This window comes from Periplaneta americana, chromosome 2, assembly GCF_040183065.1.
Source record: "Periplaneta americana isolate PAMFEO1 chromosome 2, P.americana_PAMFEO1_priV1, whole genome shotgun sequence".
NCBI classification, from domain to species: domain Eukaryota; kingdom Metazoa; phylum Arthropoda; class Insecta; order Blattodea; family Blattidae; genus Periplaneta; species Periplaneta americana.
Genome location: NC_091118.1, coordinates 123207810 through 123234933, shown reverse-complemented (window position 1 = coordinate 123234933; position 27124 = coordinate 123207810). Strand labels below are relative to the sequence as shown.

The following is a 27124-nucleotide window of genomic DNA, read 5'->3' as shown; positions in this document are numbered from 1 at the left end:
CTGATCAAGACTTACAGGCAATTCTTTGCTCTCGAAGTTTCACTTATGCAGTAAAGTGTTCAAATTTTTTTAGGTCGTATCATAAGTGAAGTCTGTTTTTTAAGTTTGGTGTTTTGTAAGATTTTAATGATTTTCTTTAGTTGGACAATGCAATTTACAAGACGCTATGGTTATTATTGTGTATTGTGAGCATGTAGCGGTCGTCAAGAGTTAATTCAAAGAATATAAAATGGAGGCGATAAAATTTAAGATTAGGTTTCTTCTAAAGCACTACGGAAACAAGCTTATAAGGCTGTTGCCGCGGCTCGAAAAAATATATGTGAAATCGGGGTGAAGGTGTCGTTAGTGAGCGTATAGCACAACGATGGTTCCAGCGTTTCAATAATGGAGAAAGAAACATTGAAGATTTACAATGTTCTGGAAGACCTAAGATATGGAATATTGAGAACACACTCACAAGGGAACCATCTCAGGCCGTGTAGCTTGAATTGAATGAAAATGCATATTTAAGCTAATTTTCGTTCGTGAAGAAACGTAGTTATAATCGTTCGTTTCACTTTTTCCTCGTTTACGAAAATAATGACTTGAAAATCGATGTTACTTATGCCGCTTCTTGCGCGAATTCGAATCCTCATTGTTCCCCGACACCGTATCACAACTCTCGCATTAATGATTTAGTCTACTTTCTTTTTCTCTTAACTCACATTAATAGAGTACTCTTGCTGAAATACAATTTCAATTTGAATTTAAAATATGTATTAACTTTGTGACACAACTTAAATATGACAGAGGTAGAAACAAAGAACCACTGAACAGTACAAACGTTTTATATAGGCTGGTTTTTCACACTTCCACACTTCTGTAACACACATATAGTTTCCAACATGCAACATTGTTACAAGAACGTTATCAAACTTTCTTACATGTTTCTCCGTCATATATCCACACTTCTGCCACGCTTGTCTTTGACAGGTGAATGAAACTGTTGCTACTCAACAGAATGTAATGACATTATGAAGCCCCTATCATTTTCACGTTCTGGAATGTTTTCACAGACAATTTATGTATTAAATACTCTTCTAGCCTTCGAATTAAAATGTTATATTGTTAAAAAAAATACACATTCAAAGATTGCAAAAATCATATAGTTTTTGGAAGAATAATTTGTTTTTAATTTGTCTTACCATGTAAAATATTGTTTACTCCTTCAAAAGTAAATATAATGTGATCTATCTGACCACTCCAGGAATACAGAAGTAGTAGTGTGCCTTTCTTAACATCCGGGAGAAATACATCTCTTAAGCAACTTCTTATGTGATTTTTGTCAGTTTACCGGAACTACTTGCATCGACCACCACATTAAATGACTTATCATTGCCTACACATTGTTCTACTTTCGGTCCAAATTCTCCTTTCTTTTCTTGAAAGCACAGTATGTACAGTCGTTTTCCTAGACTCCCAGCTGCATGGATTTGGACGGTGTACTAATAAGTGAAAGATGCAATGCTACTCTATTAATGTGAGTTAAGAGAAAACAAACTGAAGTAGGCCTACCTACCCGTACATATTACATGGCCGTAGTGCATGAAGTATTCATCGCTTTGCACTTTGCTATTGTAATATTAGTGATTAAAATTAAGGATAATAATTCAATTATTGGTTCTAAAGTCCTCCTGGGCCATGGCTTTATTTTTTAGAAGTTTCCGTAAACTAATATTAGGCGTACAGACAAACGGTGAACAACGGTAACGTAAGATTTTCACGGAGCCCAACCTGCACCTATGACAACACATACATCAAACGGAAAAATATCGATGTCCCAGATGGAATTTGAACTCACCATGATCGTAGTCTTTCCGTAGCACAAAGCTGTTTGCCATAATCATTGCGGCTAGAATGACCGGAAAGGAAAACATACGGTGAGCAAAAGTTTGCTTTACCATCATGTGACATCTTTACATCATCTGCCCTGCTCTCTGGTAAAGGAAGGTGTTGTACTGTTCCGTGAAATGAATAAAGAATACTTTCGTTATACTGTAAGAGAATGTACTGTAATATTACAAAAATGGACCTCGAGATTTCACATAAATATACCTTTGCATATTTACTGATAGCCAAAAGAGGTTTCGGGCATGCTACCTGCCTGTGTGTATAGCGACTTCTTCTGAATTAAAATAGCTTATAGACATGAAAAGATTTGTCCTTCCTTCTCCGAGAAATATTAGAAGTAGGTCTATTTTGAAAGCCGAACATTCAAAGTAGAACTTCCTAGGAATGTGGTCAATGTTAATGTTATGGTTTATTTAACGATGCTTGCAACTGCCGAGGTTATATCAGCGTCGCCGGTGGGCCGGAATTTTGTCCCGCAGGAGTTCTTTTACATGCAAGTAAATCTACTGACATAAGCCTGTCGCATTTAAGCACAGACAGATACATCTTCACTTTGCTACTGGGAATGGTACCTTGGTCCGAAGGATATGTACCGAGATATATTACCGCTTGAGGATGGGACTAAACAAGTGAACATGATAATCTACTACCCAGAGACTTGTCAGATCTAGATAATTCTTCTATTTAAAAATGACATTTGGGCTAGATTAATAATTAGCATAGCCTTTATCAACATAAGTGAGTTTTATTACTATTGTTGTTTAGTCATCTGTCCGAGGACAGGTTTGAACCTCATAAGTAACACCAATAAGGCATCACTCATGAGGCAACTAGGCCAGGAGATAATGGGGAAATGTGGCTAGTTTCGTTCCCCCTCCAATGCATACATCGCCGATTAGCTATATATTCCACTAATCAGACTTTAGATGCATACAAACAATTGTTCTTCCTCTGACACATATCGTCAAGTGAGATGTACTGCTTGATAATACTGTAGATATACATATCAGCCAGAACCTGAATTAAAGGTAGTTATTATTATTATTATTATTATTATTATTATTGCTGTTACTATTACTTACATTACAAATGGCTTTTAAGGAACCGAAAGGTTCAATGCCGCCATCACATAAGCCCGCCATCTGTCCCTATCCTGTGCAAGATTAATCCAGTCTCTTATCATCATATCCCACCTCCCTCAAATCCATTTTAATATTATCCTGCCATCTACGTCTCGGCCTCCCCGAAGGTCTTTTTCCCTCCGGCCTCCCAACAAACACTCTATACGCATTTGTGGATTCGCTCATATGTGCTACATGTCCTGCCCATCTCAAACGTCTGGATTTAGTGTTCCTAATTATGTCAAGTGAAGAATGCTATTATTATTATTATTATTATTATTATTATTATTATTATTATTATTATTATTATTATTTAACAATTTTACGACTAAAATTTCAAAGAGCCTGACATTAGCTCGAAATTTATTTCTTTGTGGGCCTACTCTTACGGACAGATAAAATAAAACAATTAGCTGTACAGTTTGTTTTACGCTAATGTTATCACTTTAGACGTGCTCTTTTCAAATCGTTATTGACTATCGTCTCAAGATAGCTAACTTTTATGTATGTCCTTCGTTCTGAAACGAAGCAGAACCTGGAGTATTATGTATGTAATAAATTATAATTGCATAGTTTGCTCATAAATAGCGAGTTTATGATACGAGTAGAGCACAGCTATTCAAAATTACCACAGCCATTTGAAAATCATTACTACATTCCAGTACATATGCTACAGAGAGAGCAAGGAAGGGTTTTAATGTGATTAAAATCAACACTTTTTCATTCCGTGGCAGGTCAGAATTATCGTGACAGCTTCAATGATTTGTTTCCTTGGAGCTGTAACACTTCAGTAAATTTATGTGAATTTCGTAATCGTAGTAGCACATGCTTTAACGTTGCAATGGTTCCCACCACTAGTTTTCCGTTTATTTTTCTTAGCGGTCTGCTTCACATCACACTAGCTTACTACTCGTATATTGGCTAACTTGAATCCTTCGACGTACTTAAATATTCAATTTAACGAAAACTCGCAATATATTAAGAAATAAGCAGTCTGAATTAGGAATGAGATGATGGTTGCAGAATTATGAAACATTGGAATGATTTCTTAAAATTATCGTAACAAGCAAAATATGAAAATATGACTTGTGAAGCGCTTTCTATGTAGCAGATGAGATAAAATGAATATAACTGTCACATAAAACAATCTTCCAATGTATCTCAATAATAATTTTATTTATTTAGTTATTTATTTAACAATAACATATACATAAAAACGTTACATTAAAATACCCGAAAGAGCAAAGCTCGTGTTCGGGGACAGTTCCGTTACATAGATAGGCTATACATACTTTGTAGACAAAATACTTCAGAAAATGGTCACATAAAGATCATAATAAATTTAGTAAGTAATAATACTAGTAATAACTGAGTGAAAAAAGAGACGATGTTGAGATTGCTTATAATGTTTATTTATTGAGACAGATTCACCACCGCCGCCGCCGCCACCACCACCCTCGTCATCGTCTTCATAAAAGCTGCATGGTTTATTCTGTTTGGTCTGGATTTAGCTGACCTCTCCTAAATTTCATTGTTCTTTTAACAATTTCATCTACCATTTTTTATATTCCATGCAGAGGCTTGTACGGTGTTCTGTTTGGATGTATTCTGATAGCATATGATACTGTTAAATTACGATGAATTTAAATTATATTTTACTTACATTTTTCTTAAAATTAAAATATAATTATACGACATATAGAGTCATTCTGGGAGATCTCGACACTTTCAAGAAAAGTAGCCATTGCGAGCACTGTTACTAGTGAAAAAAGTTCGAACTATAAGAGATTTTGTGTTTGTAATATCTGTGTAAGTGAATACCGTGACTCCACTTATGTTTTATATTCACAGAAGGCAATAAACACAATACACGTGAATTACATTTTTATTTTCGGTCATGAAATAAAAGATACCATCTTTAGTTTATTATTATTATTATTATTAGTAGCAGTAGCAGTAGTAGTAGTATATACAGGGTGATTCACGAGGATTTACCGTCACTTACGGAGCTTATTTCCGAAGACATTCTGAGCAAGAGATGTCATATAAACATTTGTCCTAATCTTAATATTTTCAGAGCTACACTAATTTGAAATTGTTTACAAAATACTATTATTCTTGATTTTTAAGGGTAAAAGAATATTACAGATAAAGAATGAACTATTTAGGAATATAATTTCTTTAATTAGCTAGTATTCTGAAGCTAAAAATGTGTTGTGAATTCCATAGTTGCTTCGTACAGAATTCTTTTTCAGATTTTTAACTACAAAATTACATTTTCTTACGCATTTATCAAACAATTGTTACAAATCACGACGCTGTTGTAAATTCTTCAAGATTATACATTAGGATGCATAATTAAATTGTAAAGAATCAAGTTCCTAAAGTCGTATGATTTGTAACAATTTTTGTGGTAAGTGCGTTACAATTATGTAATTTTTAGTTAAAAATTGAAAAACAAAATTTGTACAAAGCAATTAACAACATATTTTTTTGCTTCAGAACACTAGCCAATTAAAGAAATGATACTTCTGAATAGTTCATTCTCTATTTGTAATATTTTTTACCCTTAAAACTAAAGAAAAAAAAGGTACTTTACTAACAAATTCAAATTAGTGCAACTCTGAAAATATTGAGGTTAGGACACATGTTTATATGATATTTCTTGCTCAAAATGTTTTTCAGAAATTAGCTCCGTAAGTGACGGAAAATCCTCGTGAATCACTCTGTATATATATTTCGGGTTTTCTGTCATCTTTCGAATGAAAGTGTAAGTCGAGGACACTGTATTTTGGAGAGATCTCGACATGTCTCGATTTTGCTTGTGGTCCATCTTAGATAACCTGTTGGGCTGTCTCTGTAACAACTTTTGTGTTTTTTGTCTTAGGAGAGTTCGCTATCATTCACAGAGCCTTTAAGTACCACTTTGTCCGTCTATCTGTTTTTGTCACTGTGTGTCTAGTATAAAACTACTCATCTTCCATTGAACCAATCTTAATTAAACTTCATATTTTAATTTTAATTGATATCGGACAAATAGAAAAAGTCACAACTCTCTATACAAACAAGGAAGATCAATTAGTTCGGTATACCCTTCGCCTTCATTCTAAAGGCTATATGGATTAACAAATTATTGACGTAAGAGAATTGGCATCCTAACGTATTGCAGGATAACATGATTGTGTATGATCTCGTTCTAGCCGAAAATTGATGTGAAATTCGCGATGAAGAAGACATTACGATTCCCTCAAGAACAGCACAGACACCATCTGCGCAAGGACATTTAAGCTTGCCTAGTTCCTCACCTACTGATACTTTGAGGAACTGTCGCCAGTTCCGCTGCTAACTCTTCCATCTGATAGCAAAAGAGAAAACTGTAAGACTCAGACGTAATAACGTCTGAAAAATTACAGGAAACAGCTGAAGGAGACTAAACAGCAAAAAGAAGTTAGGCCATTCCACAGATGGAAGCCAACTAATGATCTGCGTGTATGGGGAGGAAGCTAGTTCATCAAACAATCTGGACAATTCAAAAAAAGCTATTGTGTAGAGTATAGTGGGTATTACTAAGATGACAATGCTACAGAACTTCAGTTTCAATGTGTTGCAGAATGTCAAATGTGTTTCACGAAACTTGAGTGGAAAATGGCACCGATGAAAGATTCACATGTGAGTAAGGTGAGTAAGAGTATTATAAGATGTTTAAGTATATTTCAAGAGCAAAATTTGTGTTGTAAATGTTGGTCTTTAAAGGAGGAAACAAGAGTAACTCATATGGTTGAAAACATAAAGACATATAAATTAAATTGGAAAAAGAATTAGACAAGAGTTTCTCAAATTTTTTGATAATCAGATCCTCCTCCTTCTCAGATTACTTCAGTGCGGCCCCTGTCCTGAAGTGTGGAGCATACTGTAGAACAAACTAATATTAAATTTAGTATCAATTTAAAAAGAAAACACTTATTTAATTATGCAAATCAAGATTTTCAGGTATAACTCCCTGTAAAGTTGATTTGAATAATTTCGAAATTATTCAAATCAACTTTACAGGGAGTTATACCTGAAAATCTTGATTTGCATAATACACGTCACTGTTCGTTAACAGAAAACCACAATTTAAGTCACACGGAGTTAGTGTGCACTCGAAGTTGGTTGCTTGACGGTTGTCAGCCCACTTTGAGGTCTGTGGATATAGAGGGAAAAATTGGATCGGTGTCGGTTAGAGTTCCCGAGTAGCTCAGTGGTAGAGCGTTGGTACGTTAAACCAAAAGTCCCGGGTTCGATACCCGGCTCCGGAACAATTTTTCCTTCGAAATTATTCAAACTTATTTAATTGTTTTATATAACGCAAAATAGATGTTTAAATCATCATAGAACAACTTTTAAAAATGTATTATTATTATTATTATTATTATTATTATTACTATTATTTTGTTTGTTCACAGTCCCTCATTAACTGCTCTTCGGATCTCCAGAGGGTCGCGGAGCACAGACCGACAATAACTGAACTAGAGGACGGAACGTGCAAATAGACTCAATCCCAGAAGGTAAGAGTATTATTATTATTATTATTATTATTATTATTATTATTGTTCTTATTATTATTATTTTGTTTGTTCGCAGTCCCTCATTAACTGCTCTTCGGAGATCCAGAGGGCCGCGGAGCACCGACCGACAATAACTGAACTAGAGGACGGAACGTGCAAATAGACTCAACCCCAGAAGGTAAGAGTATTATTATTATTATTATTATTATTATTATTATTATTATTATTATTATTGTTCTTATTATTATTTTGTTTGTTCGCAGTCCCTCATTAACTGCTCTTCGGAGATCCAGAGGGCCGCGGAGCACCGACCGACAATAACTGAACTAGAGGACGGAACGTGCAAATAGACTCAACCCCAGAAGGTAAGAGTATTATTATTATTATTGTTCTTATTATTATTATTTTGTTTGTTCGCAGTCCCTCATTAACTGCTCTTCGGAGATCCAGAGGGCCGCGTAGCACCGACCGACAATAACTGAACTAGAGGACGGAACGTGCGAAAAGACTCAACCCCAGAAGGTAAGATTATAATTATTATTATTATTCCTGTTTTTCTTCGCGGGCTCCCATTACGTGCTTCTCGTTCCCTCGGTTGTAGTCACTGATATAGACCGAATGGATTGCAGTAGACTCCCATGAAGGGTTCCCAACTACTCCGAGAGGAGAGAGAAGTATAGGAAGACCAGAAAAGAGTTAATCAGACCAGACGTTAGCCTCAGATCGAGTCCTGGAAGCCTAAACCTTGATCGACAGAAGAAAATTAAGAGGAAAACAAACTTAACTTCTATTATGATCATGCAATGGCTATCCTTATATTGATCCCTGAATTTGCGATTATTTTGTTCGTAATCTTTTCAGCTGAAAAGTTTCGAATATGAAAGTTTCAGATAGTTATAATAACGTTTGTAAAATCAATGTTTTATTAAGCTAGAGATGATTTTTGTTATTACTTTCTCCAAAAGGTCTTTATTTAACAACGGACCAGTTCACCATTCAGTCGACTCAAAACACCAAAACGAAATTGAAAGGATTGAAAATTCTACGAACGCTTTACAAATTCTGAAGTACTACTAATATAAATAACATGTTATTCACAATGATCAGAAGCGTAATAGAACTCTACTGTATGGAAGGAGGAGGAGAATAAAAGAAAACGAATCGTTATTCCAGTTGAGCTATAAAAATCTTAACGTTTTAACGAACGCATAAATCCTCTTGTATGTGCATTAGGTGGGATCTGATTTTCTAGAGAGAAGGAGCACGTCTCATTGTATGGGTCACGTAGCACTTGAGTAGCGCGGGAACAAGTCGGTTCAATCCTATAACCTTCCAGTCGTTTCATGAAGGCAATCAATGTCTTCATTCATTATACTGTACTCTTCAATGAGTCCAATAAAAGTTGTTCCTGATGAATCAGATGTTGGTATTAGCCTGGATGACATTTGTTCTCTGAAATTTTGACCGTAGATTTATTATTATTATTATTACTATTATTATTATTATTATTATTATTATTATTTACATACTTACAAATGGCTTTTAAGGAACCCGGAGGTTTATTGCCGCCCTCACATAAGCCCGCCATCGGTCCCTATCCTGAGCAAGATTAATTTAGTCTCTATCATCATATTCCACCTCCCTCAAATCCATTTTAATATTATCCTCCCATCTACATCTCGACCTCCCAAAGGCCTTTTTCCCTCCGGTCTCCCAACTAACACTCTCATCATCATCATCATCATAATCATCATAATCATCATATTCCAGGCAGGAAATTAGGCCATTGTTGGCCTGTTTCGGTTTCAGCTATACAGGATCCAATAGACGTTTCTGTGGACGTCCAGGTCGTCGTCGTCCTTGAGGGTGGTATTTTAGCATTTCTTAGAGGTGTCCGGCCATCTTCCATACGAGAAATGTGTTCAAGCCATCTATTTTTGTATTCTCTAATTTTTTCTTCTAATGGTTGCATGTTGAGTTCCTGCAGTATATCCTCGTTCCTTGTTCCTCGTGTGTATCCTGCAGTTCGTCGCAGATATTTCATTTCAGCTGCTCTTAATCTGCTGATATCTCTTTGTTTCAGAACCCGAATTTCGTTTCCATAGAGGAGAGTTGGTAGTGCAAGGGTTTTATATAGCTTTATTCTGAAATGTTTCTGTACTAAACTTGGTTTTAGGGTATGGTTTAGCAGTCCTAATATTTGTAAAAATTTGTTAATTTTACTAACAGTCTATATGCATTTATTATTATTATTATTATTATTATTATTATTATTATTATTATTATTATTATTATTATTATTATGAAATCAAAATTTACATAGGTTGTTAAATCACTATAATTACAGCTCATAATAACATGCAATAATACAATAAAGTAATTTTTTTAATACAGAAGAGGGCCCGAAGGCTTATATCGCAGCCTGAGGCTTAATGTGCTGACTTCGTTAGCAGGACCGCATTCCTGTAAGTATATTGATTCGATGTCATCTGTAAGAAAATCGCGTTAATGCATCCTATTGTATTCTATATTGACCTGAAAATCGCGTTACTGTAGGTATTGTGATTCACTATTTGGTGCCATCTGTCAATTCTGTTACACAACACATGGTTCGACGGAGCCCGCGATGAACGCCTCTCTATCCCCTTAAGAGTTGTATAGCTTCTTCAGATCGATGTCATCTACATGCAAATCGCGTTAATGCATCCTGTTATATTCTATCGAAATAAAAATCGCGTTACTGCAAGTATCGTGATTCACTATTTGGTGTCATCTATCGATACAGCCACACAACATCCGGTTCGAGGGAGTCCGCGATGAACGCCCCTCTGGCCGTCTCCGTAGCCTTCTCAGATAGATGCTACCTATATGCAAATCACGGTACTATATTCTGCTGCATCTTTGGTCTACCTAAATTAATGAAATATGATAGATGAAGTTGTATTTAATGAAGCGAAATGAGTCCGAGAACCAACGCTGAAAGTTACCCAGCGATTCTGCTTCAATTGGTTAACAGGGAAAATCTCGGAAAAAATCCCAACCAGGTAACTTGTCCCAACCAGGATTTGAATTCGAACCCGCTCGTTTCACGGCCAGATATGCTGTTATTGCAAAGCGGTGGATAGTAATGTATTAATTACTACAAAAAATTAAGGTTCTCTCTTTCAGAAAAACTCGCCGTCAAAAGATTGGTTTGCAAGTATTTATAAACTTAATTATTGTATGAGTGTGTAATATTTGAAATCTGGAATGTGTTTCCAAAGCATCGATAGACGATTATTGTGAATGACGAGGAACATTTTTCTTACCACCTGATCAAATTGTTACTTTCTCCGCTATCTTTTGCTTACAAACCAATTGCTTATAAAACGTAAGTCTTAAGCTGTCTAAACTTTGATGACCGCCCTTACTGGCTGAAAAACAAGAAGCACTGTCACGTTTGCTTTACCATAATATTATAAGACACAAGCACTGACGAACATCATTTTCTGAGAAATTTCGCGTAGCAACCCATAGAGGGCCAAGGGCTACCAGGTGACTGCTGGTCTCATGTCCACATGCTTCAGATGAGGTGGACGATCATGCAACCAATACGGGAGTAGGGTGTAGTTTGCACGATGATCCCCCAGTCGTTATAGCTAACTAGTAGAACCAGATTTTGCTATCTACTGTAGTTTAGTTCTAAAAATCCATGACGATGCTGAGTGGAAATCAGTCATATACACTGGATGAATTTTCATGCGAAGATTTCTTACGCATGATGACTCGAACCAGCGCTCATTCCATAATGCGAGTCCGGGAATGACGCGTTAGACGGTGCTATAACGCGGGAATATGTATAAATGTTTCAGTAAAAATGACTACATTTGATATTCAACATTCCCAGATGAATAAATATTGAATATGAACAAAACTCGTTTATAGTTTAAGAGAACTCTCTTAAACGTATTAGCTTAGATGTTAGAAATCACTCTTTCGGTATTGGGCGAAAATTCACACAACATTTCTCTTCATTATAATGAAGAATACAAAATAATGAATAATTTGTAACTCTAAAAAGAAATATTAAATGAAACCTTCAGCACAGATATCAACGTCACACTACAAAATTTTTCCTTACACTCAATGATCTACCGTGATGTCATGAATAAATCTCATCTTCTAATCGCTTTTACAATGGATAACTGTGCCAAAAATATGTGGAGTTAATTTCTTCTACAATTATTTACGATTTTTGAGTCATTGGAGCGTGTCTGGAAGTTTTAACGAGAAATACTGTCTTCGACAGAACCAATGTTGTTCTTTTATAATATTTTTACAGATGTACCAATTGCACGGCCATTAAGCGCCGGTGATAGGGAGGTGTGTTAGTGGATTTCTCCGTGGAATTGACATTCACCTTACTGCTGGGAAAAACCTAGAAAAATCCAATCACGTAATCATCCCAAACGGATTTCAAACCAAAAATGGAGTGCAGCCCCGGAGCACAAATTCCGTGCGCTATTCCTGTAAACCATGCCTGTAACTTATCACTCTGTTTTAGGGACCGAATTTTTAGGTTTTAAAAGGACTATTTTAGGTTTTTGGAACAAGTGAAATAGGTTTTTTAAGGTTTTATGTCCAACCTGTGAAAGGAGTCGTAAAAACTGCCAGATCGTTAAGAAGTATCCTTACAGTTATTCTTTAAAAAGAAATATATATTTATTAAGGCAACATGGACCACGAAACTGACCTTTTCAAGAACCAAACTATTTATCAAAATTTATAAGATTCGAAATTTTTGTTCCTTCCCCTTAAATATTATTTGTAGTTTGAATAAATTATTGTAACAATATTAACATTTTATCTAATGTAATTTGTCTTAATATAACTATATAAATTTCAATTTTCAATACATAAAAGGTACAGTACACACACAACTTTTGAATTTACTTTGTTCAAACTTGATCAAGAATTATTTTAAAAAGTAACAAACAAAACAACATTATTTACTGGTACTGTTCCTGGTTGCAATATATGACCAAATACTTTCCAAGATTCTCGACTGAGAAGTTTTTTCTATTGTTTCTCAAAATACATTTGAAGGACGAAATGGTTCGTTTGACAGTACATGACGTCATAGGTGCAAATTTCATCGCTGCCACTGCAGCAGGTACTCACGGTAACTGACAATCTCCCTAGAGAATGGAGCACACATTTTTCATTTTTTCAAACCTTAGATTCCTCTGCAATATTTTCTTCAATTTTAATGTAACGGCTTCACACACGGGTTCTGGTACTTGTTCCTGTAGAAGCGAGTCAATGATACCAATTGCATCTTTCAGTTGTAGCGACGAAGATTCCAAGTACTCAGTATATTTTGGAAGGTCACTGAAATGTGCCTTGAGGAAAGCAAGGGAGCCATAGATGTTTTCTTTCACTGCTAAGTACAGATTTTGCCTTAGGGATTGAGGCAGCCTCCTCTACGTTGAGAATGTTCTTTCCTCTCTCTCTCTCTCTCTCTCTCTCTCTCTAAATGTATTTATATTTCTCTCAAAATAAAAAAAAACAATATATAACATAGTAAACACAGGATAACGCTTATCAACAATGATTTAGATTTTTTTTTAGGTACTAAGGTCCAATTTAGGTTTTTTTTAGGTTCAACAAAATTCAAATATACGACTCCTATGATCATGATTCGGAAAAGTATTGAAGAAATTAGGAGTTCAGAAGCAAGGAAAAAAATAATTAAAAACCTACAAATCCGGGCCCTAGTTAAAATTAACCCAAATTTAATCATATAAAAATTGCGATCGTGAAAGTTTAACACATCGTTAGCCTGTTCAAATTGTGTGCATAATGTTGTACAGAGTGTAAACGATATAAACTTCCTAAATTATATAGGCAATGGATATCGGTCTATTGATTAAAATACTGTACCTAGTGATATGTAGTTATATCTTAAAATTTTATTTTATATTTGTAAAATACCATGTTTTTTAAATTGATAGTAGGCCTACTCGTAGTTTCATTTCTGTAGTTTACATTTAGACTGAACGTAAAACGTTACTGCCAATGACCTTGCATCCAACACATACCAATACACAGCAGAGTATGATCCGACCATTAGGTTTGTGAAACGCCAGTCGCTTGTACTAACACAACGCGCCGCTGTTACGTCACCTGTGCAGTGCGATCGCTGTCTTCTAGTCATAGACCATGCCTTTCCTTCTTGCACAGAGTAACAACGATCGCAGCGCCGCTGTTTACGTTCCACATACAAAATGGTCACCTAGTAACAAACGGCTGTTTCAGCGTACATACCGTGCAAAGTAGCCTAAATAATGATAGTCTATTCTTTTTTCGAAAAAAAGTTAGACTCGCAATATATATTTTCTGGGAAAACCATGACAGTTACAGAAAAACAACATTTGACTTTTTTCAGGTATTTATGCTGTACCACTAGTTTTTTTCTTGGCAGTCTATATCGTTTACATCTTGTATAAGTCTATGAAAGAATAATTGTGTCATACATTTTATAACAAAATAATAACGACTCATCTAAATATAATCTAATTTTATAACAAACTGAAGAATTAATTAAGTGCTCACCTCCTGGAGCCAGATTTCTTGGCTGGGGTGTAGTACCTCCAGCAGCCCCTGACGATCTTCTAGACCTGAAAAAGCAATTAATTTATATAGATATTAAACATTCTGTGTTAATATAACAGGCTTACTAGTTGATTAACCACAGTCTAGTATATACAGTCACGAAGCTCAATACGTAGGGAATATGCATCCATAGATAGTTGCTAACCACTAGGATCGCTATATCGCCTCATCACAGACAATGCGAAATAGTAACAGCACAGTCTATTGTTCCTAGTACCCTCAACAACTAAAGCTTCTTGACTATATAAACTAGACTGTGATTACACTTTAAACATATCTACTGCATTACATTACATGTACTGTCCGTTACTCAGGAGAAGACGAGGGGCAAGAATGTGACCTCCTTGACTATCGCTGTTGATTATTATAAACATCGCTCAGATAAGCATCCCAGTATCCAGGTTATTACTCGTGCAGGAAACATGAGTAACAATGCGTATGGAAATTAAAGCTAAGTTGAACGGAAGGAGACCTAATGCTTCCGCTTACTACCGTAAACTGGGGTAAAGAGGATCACATGTGGTAAAGTGGATCATATGTGTATTGTTAGATAAGTCAGTGCCACATGGATCACACATGCAAAGAAAACTATTTTTAGTGGCACTTATAGAAGAAAGGTTTTCTTTTCATGTGTGATCCATGTGGCGCTACCTTATCTAGGCAATACACATATGATCCACTTTACCACATGTGATCCTCTTTACCCCAGTTTACGGTACATTACAAATATTGACGTGTTGTCGTACGTTATCTGTTCACATCCCTTCCCCCTCAGTCCGCTCTCGTCTTCTCCTGAGTCACCGACAGTACATTGTAAATTAGCAAGGCAACCTTCCAAAATCATCACGTCGGACACTCCATTTGAGAAGCCGTACGAGTGTAGTGTAATCGAAGGGGAAACCTTAAATACAAAATTATTAGCCACAAAAATATGAAATGCATATATAAGAAATCTGTTTCAAACGTGCATTTGAGCAGCCTTAATTTTTTACTTTTGGAATACATGTATGTCATATGTTCTGCGTGATCCTTCATCTTTCATCATCAGGTGGGCCAGTACATCAAGTAAAAATCCTCTGTTTTCGACCTTTATTACACTGGTAGGTATTTATAATGGTATAGATGATATAGAATTTTAGAAAACGTATTATGTGTCTTTCACATGTTAAATTTTATGTTACCTTGTTAACATTTTTCGGCCTGCTATTGGCCATCATCAGAACTGGTTGTTGCTGGTCTTGGCGACTTATGTTTTGTTTCATGGGGGTGTATTTTTGACTCCACATTACACTTCACAAACACACCCCCCAGGAAACAAAACAAAAGGCGCCAAGACCAGCAACAACCAGTTCTGATGATGGCCAATAGCAGGCCGAAACATGTTAAAAAGGTAACATAAAATTTAACACGTGAAAGACACATAATACGTTTTCGAAAGTGATATAGTGTTAAAAGTTATGTAATCAAGATGTATAGATAGAGAATTCGCGAGCCACATCTAAGACTTCAAGTGAGAGGGAAATGTCAAAATTTAGGTACAACTTATAATACTAAGCTATCAGATCCTTTATAATACTGAATCAATTTCTTCTCCCAGTCACTTGTTAAAAATTGAGATACGCCATGAATTTCTCATAAAATATCTGAAATCTGCAAGAGAAAAGTTTCCATAAGTGGACAATGTATTTTTTCTGAATATTAAGTTTACTCTTTTACTACGACATACTACTTTTGATCAATAAAACGGTACGAAAGACCGCGATTCAACCAATCATGGCTGTTTATCGCTAAAATTTTATCACTTCCCTTGCATTTGTTTGTTTTTATCACTTTCCTAGCATTTTTCTTTGTCAACATTTCAAACTGCAAATGCTTTGCGATCGTCATTTGTTTCCCACATAGATAGTTGGCTGAAAATGGCGGCTCCGTTCAAAAGTTTTGGTGAAGGTAACATTAGTGATATAGAATTTTAGTAAGTCAATTAATATGTATTTTATTGTATTAAAGTACTTTATTTCTTCTAATCTGTATATACTTTCTTCTGTTTTTATCACCTCCACACCATTTGTTTCTTTGCTTGTCAACATTTCAAACTGCACATTTTTTACGGTACTATAAAACATGCTTTGCGATCGTCATATGTTTACCGCATAGTCAACTGAAAATGGCGACTCCGTTCAAACGTTTTGGTGTAACTAACATTAGTGAAATAGAATTTTAGTAGGTCGATTAATATTTTATTGTATTAGAGTACTTTATTACTTCTAATCTTTAAATACTTTCTTCTAATCGGTAATAGTCAATTAAATCCCACCAGAGTTTTGATTTTCTCCAGATAAATCAAAACCTCTAGTCAGATTATTGTTGACAATATAGATGAGGTCTGAGGAAAAGCGAACGCGTTTCAAGGAAATCTTGTAATAATTATGCTGAATACTTTAATTGAGATTTGTAAAACTATTTGTAATAAAATAATTTTATTTTCTTCAATAAAGATACTTGTAAGTAAAATGATTTTCTTCATGAAGCAGTAACTGCACACTATAGAATTCAAATTCGTAATACTTCGTAAGTTTAGTAATTGCTTATTAGTATTATTATTATTATTATTATTATTATTATTATCATTATCATTATTATTATTATTATTATTATTATTAGGTTATTCAGCGTCTGAATGAAATGAAGGTGATAATGCCGGTGAAATGAGTCCGGGGTCCAGCACCGAAAGTTACCCAGCATTTGCTCGTATTGGGTTGAGGGAAAACCCCGGAAAAAACCTCAACCAGGTAACTTGCCCCGACCGGGATTCGAACCCGCAGTAATTGCTGAAAGACACATTCATACTTGAAGTTTTTAAAATTGTAATTATATATCGTGATTTAAAAAGGATGGTGCAAAACTGAAAAGCTGTTGCGAGAGTAGCAACAATGGGAAGCAATCAAAGCTGTCAAGTATGAAAACGACCGAGCTCAAGTTTGCGTGTTTACTTTTGTTCGTTCATATTATCAACAGTAATCTCACTAGACGTTTTGATTTATCTAGAGAAAATCAAAACTCGAGTGGGATTTAATTGACTATTACACGATTAGAAGAAAGTATATAAAGATTAGAAGTAACGAAGTACTCCAATACAATAAAATATTAATTGACTTACGAAAATACAACTGTCTTCAAATGTATTATTGTACCATCTCAACATTACAAATATTACGCTAGATGCATGCTAGATGGCTGTAGTGTCTTTATACAGACATTGTAATGATTACTATTCAATAAATCTTAATATTTAACAATCTCTGATACGTGACTATCCATAATATCATATAGCAGAAGTTCTTTTTATCCTCTCAGAGCAGAAGCTATAACATAACCTAACTAATATACACAAGTGTTAGAAAAGTTTTAATTAACGACGATGACATAAAAAATAAACCTGAATAATTTTAAAAGGAATAATTATTGAATGTACAATTTTCAAATTTGAATGTGGTTGGTGGTTCAATTGATGTTATATTGGACGTGTGCGTAATAGAAGTGGAACTCGTTGATTTAGGCCTACATGGTGTATTCAACTTATTCAGAATTTCCGAATGAATAATTTTAAAAGGAATAATTATTGAATGTACAATTTTCAAATTTGAATGTGGTTGGTGGTTCAATTGATGTTATATGGGACGTGTGCATAATAAAAGTGGAACTCGTTGATTTAGGCCTACATGGTGTATTCAACTTATTCAGGATTTCCGAATGGTGCTCTTCATTTATTTGTAAATCGGATTTCAGAAGATGCATAGGTATGATCAGTGATTTTTATTAATTCTTGTTCTTGAAAGCCAATGCGAGTCATATTTGAAACTGCTGTGCATCGACTGGAGTGATTTGTAATTTTATATATATTTTTGACGTCCAGACCAGCGCAGTTTCAAATGTTGGCAAACAAAGAAACAAATGCTAGGGACGCGATAAAATTAAACAAATGCTAGGGACGCGATAAAATTGTGCGATAAGCAGCCATGATTGGTTGAAATACGTCCTTTTGTACCGTTTTATTAGTCAAAAGTAGTATGACGTAGTAAGAGTGTAATAGTCACTGAAATCAAATTTCTTTTTGTCGTGTAATGTCGACCAGAAATCAAATTTCTTTATAAATCCGTTGACTTTATCACTGCCTGTTATTATATTAATAACTTGGCCTTTCAAACACTATTCAAAGCATATAAATGTTAAAAAATATCAGCAAGGAATACCAGTCTGAGAAGAAAAACAAAATTATAAAGTATTGCATACTCCGAGATCTCGTCTTGCAGATACCGGTGCATTACAAGTTCTGCTCTTAATTGGGAAAACACTTTTCAATACGTTACCCCATGAAAGCCATTTTATTTCCTTGAGATAAAGGTTTTCATATAACGAACCATTGTCTTCAATATTGCGGTATTAAAGTAATTTGAAGTACCTACTAAAATTATGTTTAGACTTTGTAATATTTCGTGTCATTGTTGCACAATATACTTGACTGCTGGTCGTTCTTTGGGTGGTATCCACTGGTTTGGAATGAGCCTATAATTATGTTTTTTTTTTTTACAGATAATATTTGTGTTTTTCGAATGGGGATAAGTAGCCTACCGTTCTGGTAGTGGGGGGTGATCAGAAACAAAAGTCTCACCCAAAAGTGGTTAGCGCCTTCAAAATGTTTGGGAACCACTAGCTTAGTATAACGACTCATAATGCAAAATCTGACAATATTAGATGTCCGTCTTGTTTGAAAACTTAGATGTAGCTCGTGAACCATTGTTTGATTAATCTTGTATATCAGTCCTCCACGTATAAATCAATGATTCTATAAGACCAGAAAAGAGCACTTTGCATTGAGGGGAATCTTTTTCTTGCAGGATTTAGGTACTTGAGCAGAAACACACGAAGAATCTCCCTTTTTAACAGCGGAGCGGAGAACTAAATGATTAACATAAAAGTTTTCATAGTTTAATTACAAAAAACAGCAGTTCTGGATCAGCAGGCAAACGCGCTACAGCCTGAGCTACGCCAGTGACTTGTGTTACTAACACAATATGAACGCCTAGATGTCGCTCGTGATCCACTATTTGGTTAACCCTGTGTAACAGTCCATGCATAAAACAACGAGTTTATAAAATCAGGAACAAAGTAGTCGGCGTTTATGGGAACTTTTCTCTCTGAGATCCGTTTTTACCAACGCTGACAATTTATTCTATCGAGGTTTTTCGAGAGAAAATCTATGATAACATATCGTTTGTGTTTTACCGACATAATTATCTTGGTTCTGTGATAATATCTCAGTTTATATTTTATCCATGGAGAATTTACCGGTAAAACAGGATTATCCAAGATAACTGGCATAAAATAAAATGGTGTATAGGCGACTGGAACACCTGACAAACATAAGGAAAAATGATAGTGATGATGAATATGACCAAGAATGCAGAAGAAAGTGCTCTGCGTGAATAAAAGTATGTGCTACATATTTTGATGATCACAATTACAACACACATTCCATGCTATTTAAAGTTTCAGCTCCATCAGCGCTACCGACGATAGAGAGTTAGTGACGTTCTAAACATACAGGTAAATAATATTACTGTTATCTTTCATTATAATCCAACAGGAAAACGGTCCTTGGAACGTCCTCAAAAACGATGGCAAGAAAACTTTTGTAGACCGTAACAGTTCTTCACAGGACTACAATCTGTGAGGATGATGACGAAGATGATAATGATGATCTTTATATGTAAACATGGCTTGAATGTGATTCAGTCGTATTAATTAGCAGTTAGATTCCTTGAGAATTGAAGTTGTGTGCTATTTCTTTCCAATTATCACTTTTAATTTCGGTTATAACTTCATCAGCTTTTATTTTTGTACGAGTTCCAATAATAGATCTTTCTCTTAGTATAATTATCATGTTAGGTTTCTTTCTTCTTCTTTTATTAACCTTCACAGTCCATTATGGTAGCAAAGCTATATAATTACAACATCGAGATAATTATATTCATTTGTTTTCACTATTTTTATAACCAAGAGTTCGTATGGCGCTAGTCAGCTCTTCTTTCGATATTTCCCCGTTTCGAGCAGTATCGAACACATGGTGCTGCTTTCACGATGAGAATTTTATGAATGAAAGTGAACTGAAACTTCTTCTACGTTTTAGAAAACTAAGATCTTAAAAGGTGTGATGAGCACAGAGTTGAATGTTATTCAAGATAATGTTATTAACCGACTTTTGAAACTAAAGTAACAAGTAAATTTAGTCTATCGACGTTGGTGGAAACAGTCCTAAGAGGTAGACATATGAGGAAAAATGCAAGAACTATCTTCATTTTTTACATGAGAATCCAAGAACAAAATGATTGAATATACATAATTTGATAGCTTAGAATAACTTTTAACAACCACATTTGCTTCGTTTGAAAGCTGAGAAGTGGTTCGTGAATTATTGCTGATTAACCCTGTGAAACAGTTCTCCATGTATACAACAATGATACCATAAAAATAGAAAAATGCACTCTGAATTTATGGGTATTTTTCTCTCGGAGAGTTTGAAACATTTGAGGAAATATCTCCATTTATAAGGCAAAGTGTAAGAATAAAATGATTCAGTAAAAAAATTGTTAGCTTTGTATAACGAATCTCACTGAAAAATTTTGACAACAGATTTCCGGCTTAGTCGTGACTCATGAACAATTGTTTGGTCAGCCCTTATAATAGTTGTCCATGAATAAAACAATGCTGTGGAATTTTACAGCCAAATTTTAGAATAAGAAACATAATCTTCTGTGAAACGTTTTGATATTATAATGATAATAATAATAATAATAATAATAATAATAATAATAATAATAATAATCACATTCGCTCTCATTTTATTCTCTTCCTCCCACCCTTCTACTTCGAGTAGATAGTCTTCTATAACTTGCAGCTTTTCTCCTTGCGGATTATTCTCCTTGGCTTTTAATACTACTATATTATGATCTCTCATTATCTCAAAATGTTTCTCTCAATTTTTATTAATATTTTCCAATAGACGTACAACTCTCAATACATCATAAAACAACAAATATATCTGTAAAATATTTTATACTGTCAAGCAACGTTTCTCTCATTTATCTAACGTTCCTCATTTTGAAATAATAGTCGTTTATTTAAAAAAAAAGAGATAGCGTTCCGTGTAAACTCTCGTATTTTCAAAATATATCACATTAAACAAATTTACCAAACAACAGAGAAATTAATTGTGTAAACTAATCCTCAGTAATAACCAGCAAACAATGGATTGAAATTGTAATTTAATACACATTCCCCCCGATCTAATGAAGTCAATTTTAATCGCATGCGGGAATGGTTTGTTTAATATTGCTTACGTTTCCGTGGGCATTGCAGTATTCCCTGAAGAGACTTATGTACATATTTTGGAAACACAATCGATCGATCGGGTTAAAATCCAATTCGTAATTGTTTGAAATATGCTGAAACCGATGAACAAAGTTTTATTAGTATGTGGAACTAAGGATATTTATAATTTTGTACGAAATAATACACAAAACTGTAATGTATGGGGGGGAACTACGAGTAAAATATCATAAATAATTTGTGAATAGTACGGCATACGAGTAATTTCATCAAAAATTTTAAACGTGAAAATACAATTACACGAATTTCTAGAACATCAGTAGGTCTCCTATTAAAATTCGTAGCTATCCTATTTACGAATTAAAAGAAAGAGGATTTTATTCTGCGTGACGGTATGAAATTCTTCTCGTTGTAAGGATCATTTACGAGTACAGTTACGGGTGCTATTTACAATACTGAACGGAAATAATTACACAGTTTTAAAGGTAAAGGTACTCCTATTACAGATCATGGAGAATCACAGGATAGAGAGAGGTTAAGAATTTTCTGAACAAATGGCATTAGAAGTAATAATGATGTCAATTCTATGTGTTTGCTCCTTTTACTTGTTTCCATTACAGGCTCAGTAAACCCCACGGCCATAGTGTGGTCGGAAGGATTAGATCAATGGAGAAAATCTATGACCCGCTGGCCAACGCCGCAACCGCGATGCTGTTGTGCGCCCTAAATTAGTTTTACAGTTCTAAAATATCTTGTGCTCGTTTTGATTGGTTATTTGACGACGCTGCATCAAATACCAGGTTATTTAGCGTCGATGGGATTAGTGACAGCGAGATATTTGGTAAGATGAGATCGGGGATTCGTCATTGATTACCTGGCATCCGTCTTACGGTTGGGAAAACCTCGGAAAAACCCAACCAAGTAATCAGCCAAAGCGGGATTCGAACTCACTTCCAAGCACAGCTCCGCATCAGCAGGGAAACGCGCTACCACCTGAGCTACGCAGGTGGCTTCTCTTATGATATTGACACAAATTCAGATTTATTTTTCATAACTGACGGGGAAGAGGAAAAGTTATCATTAGGCCTATAGTTGTCAGCAAATTTTCCACAGTTTTGCGGTTAAATGAAAATAAGCGTAATTCTTATATAGAGAATAGAAATAGTATTCATATGTAAGAGAGAATCCTTGAATGGACTGCAGAGAAGATCTGAATATTGCATTATTCTTAACAATAGGCCTATTATACCCATGGGTATTTAAGTTTGTGAGATGTGATAATCTACGTGGAACAAGGAAAAAAGACTATATTAAATATACAAATTCTGAAATAATGAAATGATTTTGACAATCTGAAATTAATTACTTACCAACACCGCTTACGCAAGTATTTCAGTAGAATTCAACTAAATTAAACTAACGTCTGTTCAATAAAATTGTATCTACTCGTAATTTTCGAATCATGAGTAACATACTCTGGTACTTTGTCAGATATATATATATATATATATATATATATATATATATATATGATATTTGTCAACAACATCAGTATCCGTTACAGTGAGCCTTCATATTTCTGTATTTAGATCACACATAACTCTCTATTTACATTTTCCTACCATTTTATCATTTTATTGCTATTCCGAAGGTATGTTAAACTGCTATGTTTCTAATACTTATCTAACATTCCTTTGATTACTCTATATTTAGGCCTATGCACTGATCTTAATTTTCGTTCTTTCTAAATGACATCTACAATACTGTCTATCTCTTTCTATCCTTCTTTCATTATTAATTCTGTCCTACTTTTTCCAACGTACTGTTTTCTCCATAACTATCCTTTCTCTCTGACATTTATAATTTACTGCTTCAAATGTTCGTCAAAATATGAGATTTTCCCGATAATTAATTAATTTTTGTCATACTTCATCATCCTTAATTAATCAGTAATCTTTGTTACTATAGAGGCATTCGTTAAAAAAACATACACACACACACGTTTTTTTACAACTTGAGCATCACTTTACATGCAATAATGATCCATAAAATTTCATATCCACTATGGCTCGAAAACCTACTCAGTAAACTTTGTTTCCTTTTATTCCAGGAATATAAGTGGTTTCAGCGAAATGCTAATCATTCACGTCTCTTGCTAAGTTTAGAAGGGCTTCATTTTTTTTATATTTCTCTAACCCCTTCTCCTCAACTAACTCTGCAGCATGAACGCTGGAAAGTTAAACGTGTGTGTGTGTGTGTTTGTGTATCTAATGTCTACTGTACTCCAACCACGAGAAAGTCTCGGGGGAATGAGACGCAGCGGGGTAATGCTGTGAATGAATATTGATGTCATAAGGTCACACACGTGGGTACTCGTATCTCTATTGGCTAACTCTCACAGCACAAACGATAATACTGATACACACATACTTATACTACCCTAGTTACAAAATTAGATCACTGTTAATCTCCTTGTCTTTTAATCCCTCCATACAGGAAATAACATATGCAGGAGAGCGCATGGTTTTTAAACTGGCGTTATAACGGTAATATTATCTATCTACTTCGCTCCAATAGATGACGCAATAGTAAGCACATTCCTTTCACGGTTAATCTCCTGGTTGGAGAACAGTACCCACTTCACTTTGTGTGATTCGGGTTCCGCATACTGCGGATAGATGGCAGAACTGTGCTCCATTTTCAAGTTTCACACCACTACGTTATGCATGATGTGTATCTGTGAAAAGATGTCGTGTACTAGGGTGAGTGTATGTGTAAGTGTTCGTGTAAGTGTAATGTAGGGATGATGATGGTAAGGAAGGGAGAAGGGGTAACTCGGTGCCGGCACGTTATCTACTCCTGTCGAATAGCACCAAGGGGGCCGCCAGGCTTAACGTCTCTATTCGACGGACGAATCACTATCAACAGTTACATAATTATGCCTTCTCTTCATATGCACTGCGGAGTGATTTGGGATTTAACCTAGGCATGTTGGTGCAGAATTATGGGGCCCTATTCATAGACATTCTTAGCCCGGGCTTTCGGTGGATGATCAGCGAACTAACGTTTTTCGTATTCATAAATCAGTGTTAGCGATATGATATGAAAATTTCTGACTCCACCGTGAATCGAGCTCGGGTAGACTAGTCTGAAGGCAGATGTGTCAGGCCTACCACATTCAAAATGTTTTCCATTACTTCCTGTATAAAATTCATAACGTTCACGTTGATTCTCAAACATGTTTGTAAATAGAAGTTGCTGCAGATGATGAAATAAAGCCACTATCTCTTCCCATAATTCCACAATTTTATTATTGTTGACTGTTGTCGGTGGATTCTCCATAAAGATGGACTCCTTTATCATATGTAGGCATCAGGTGGTGTAAGGTCCGATGAATGCGATGAATAAGGAAAATGTGTTCCACTGATCATGGAGCAAAGCGAGTGTGTTTATGGCTGTGTCAACAACTTGTAACATAATCGTGTTACTCGGTGGTAGCTTGTGAACATTTCACGGAAGCCATCTGAAACTTGTTTCAAACTTGAGCCATTTGCACGTTCCAAGTCCGTATGAACGGAAGTAATGCTCAACGATAAATACTTTTTCGTCTGTTTGGAAAACAAAACTATAATAATTGCAACACTAAGCCAAATATTGAACTACATTTTTAAATATTTTGGGGAATAAATAAATATTAATTTGGTTGCTAAGCAAATATATGCATTATTCGATCAGTACTCTTTGTTTTTGTGCATACTGTGTACTCGTATCTCTGAAATTAATGTATATATCCACAAAACGCTATTTATAGTTTTATGTTCCAGGGATGCGAACTGCAGAGAATTTTAAGGCGAAAAAAACGACGTTTTCACGGAAATAAACTTTTTTTTTTAACTATTCCTCGAATCAAACATAGCTGCATTTATACCTCTGAATCTATGCACGAGAAGTTATTTCGCTTTGTTTTCCGTTTACATGAAATACTGAGAAAGTGTCAAACACATGATAATATTCCTGATGTCGGAAAAGTTGGTTTGGCATGCGGTATGTCTGCTGTCAAAACTATTGCAATCATTTTTGTTCAAAACACGAGCCGATTTATCGAGGAAGAACACACTTTAAAAATGACGGAAATTTATTTTAAGCCGGATTACAACAGGACGAGTTCTTGCCTTCGACATCGTTTTACTCTTCTGGTCACAGAGTTTGTACTGTATATACTCGTATTATTTCGAGAAGCGACGCGGATTCCTTCCACAGAATGCCAATATAACTATTATTGGCGGTAATAAGAAAGTCTAAATAATAATTGGATCTCTACTCTAACCATAATTTATATTTGGGGTAGTAACAAGAGTTTGAAATTTTTCAGTACAAATGGATTTGGAAGATATTTCCAACAATTTATTTTTCGAAACTATGAAAAGCTACAATTTTAGTTAGGAATACTTTGTAACGTTATATACAGAATGTTTCCGAGGTGGTGTTACAAGCTTTCAGGAATGATGGGGAAGGACACATGTATCAATTTGAGATGAGGATCCCTGGTCCGGAAATGACCGAGTCGAAAGTTACAAGCAAAAATAGTTCTGTGGAAACGAAATAATTTTATTCCTCTGTACACCCTATTTATGTATATTTATCTATACATCTTACACATATTGTATTCATCTGACGTTGTTTACGTTGTCTACTTACAGTATTCCATTCAGTGCGCTGTCTGAGGGATGGGGACAGGAAACTACACTAAAGCAATGCTGATACCGTAATGTGTAACGGACGTGGTCGGTCATGATATGCATGTTTGTAGACAGCAGTGTATGTGTACAAGTTGCAGTGTCCAGTCGATCAGTCATAGTGAAATGGAGGAGTACACGAGAGCGGAATGTGCAGACCTGATTTTCGAATACGGATGAGCCAATGGGAACAATAGACATGCTCACAGATTGTATCGGGTAAGTACCCACGTAGGAGACATCCGGCCCATACCATTTTTCCACGACTGTTCCAAAAGTTAAGGGAAGGAGGGCACGTGGTGCCAAATTACAATTCCATTTCCACACACCCAATTTTGCTTATAACTTTGGACTTAGTCATTTCCGCACCAAAAATTGATACATGTGCCCTTCGCCATCATCGCTGAAAATTTGTAACACCACCTCGGAAACATCCTGTATATAAAACAATAAAGTATGGTTATTTTTACAGTTCTCTGAATGGTTAGAGAATTATTTGTGTGTTGCAATGTTCCACGATTTTAACATGATTTCTGTTTTAGAAGTCTCTACTATCGTCCTATCATCGACTCGAGACAACTACAGAATCTCATTTGACCTCCTGTGGAATCAAGTGAGTGGCATATTAAGTCCGTTCGGTTCCTTTTCGATCTTATATTTTTAAACTATAAATTCAAATCGTTCTTCTCCATTTTCCCAAATAATCTTGCCAAGCTCATTTTGAGCACTTCACTTACACTTGTGTTCTTACTCTTAATTTAGTTTTTTTATTTGGTATCGTCTCTCGTTT

The 27124-nt window shown here is 35.2% G+C and overlaps 1 protein-coding gene across 7 annotated transcripts in view; it reads right to left on the bottom strand.

The window, feature by feature from the left end:
- The window catches only part of dnc (phosphodiesterase dunce), a 1099286-nt gene that overhangs the window by 291765 nt on the left and 780397 nt on the right, over positions 1 to 27124 (bottom strand). For all 7 annotated transcript variants that reach the window (XM_069818411.1, XM_069818412.1, XM_069818415.1 and 4 more), the window contains one exon: positions 14153 to 14217. In XM_069818411.1, the coding sequence (XP_069674512.1) occupies positions 14153 to 14217 (65 nt within the window). The remainder of the gene's footprint in view (positions 1 to 14152; positions 14218 to 27124) is intronic.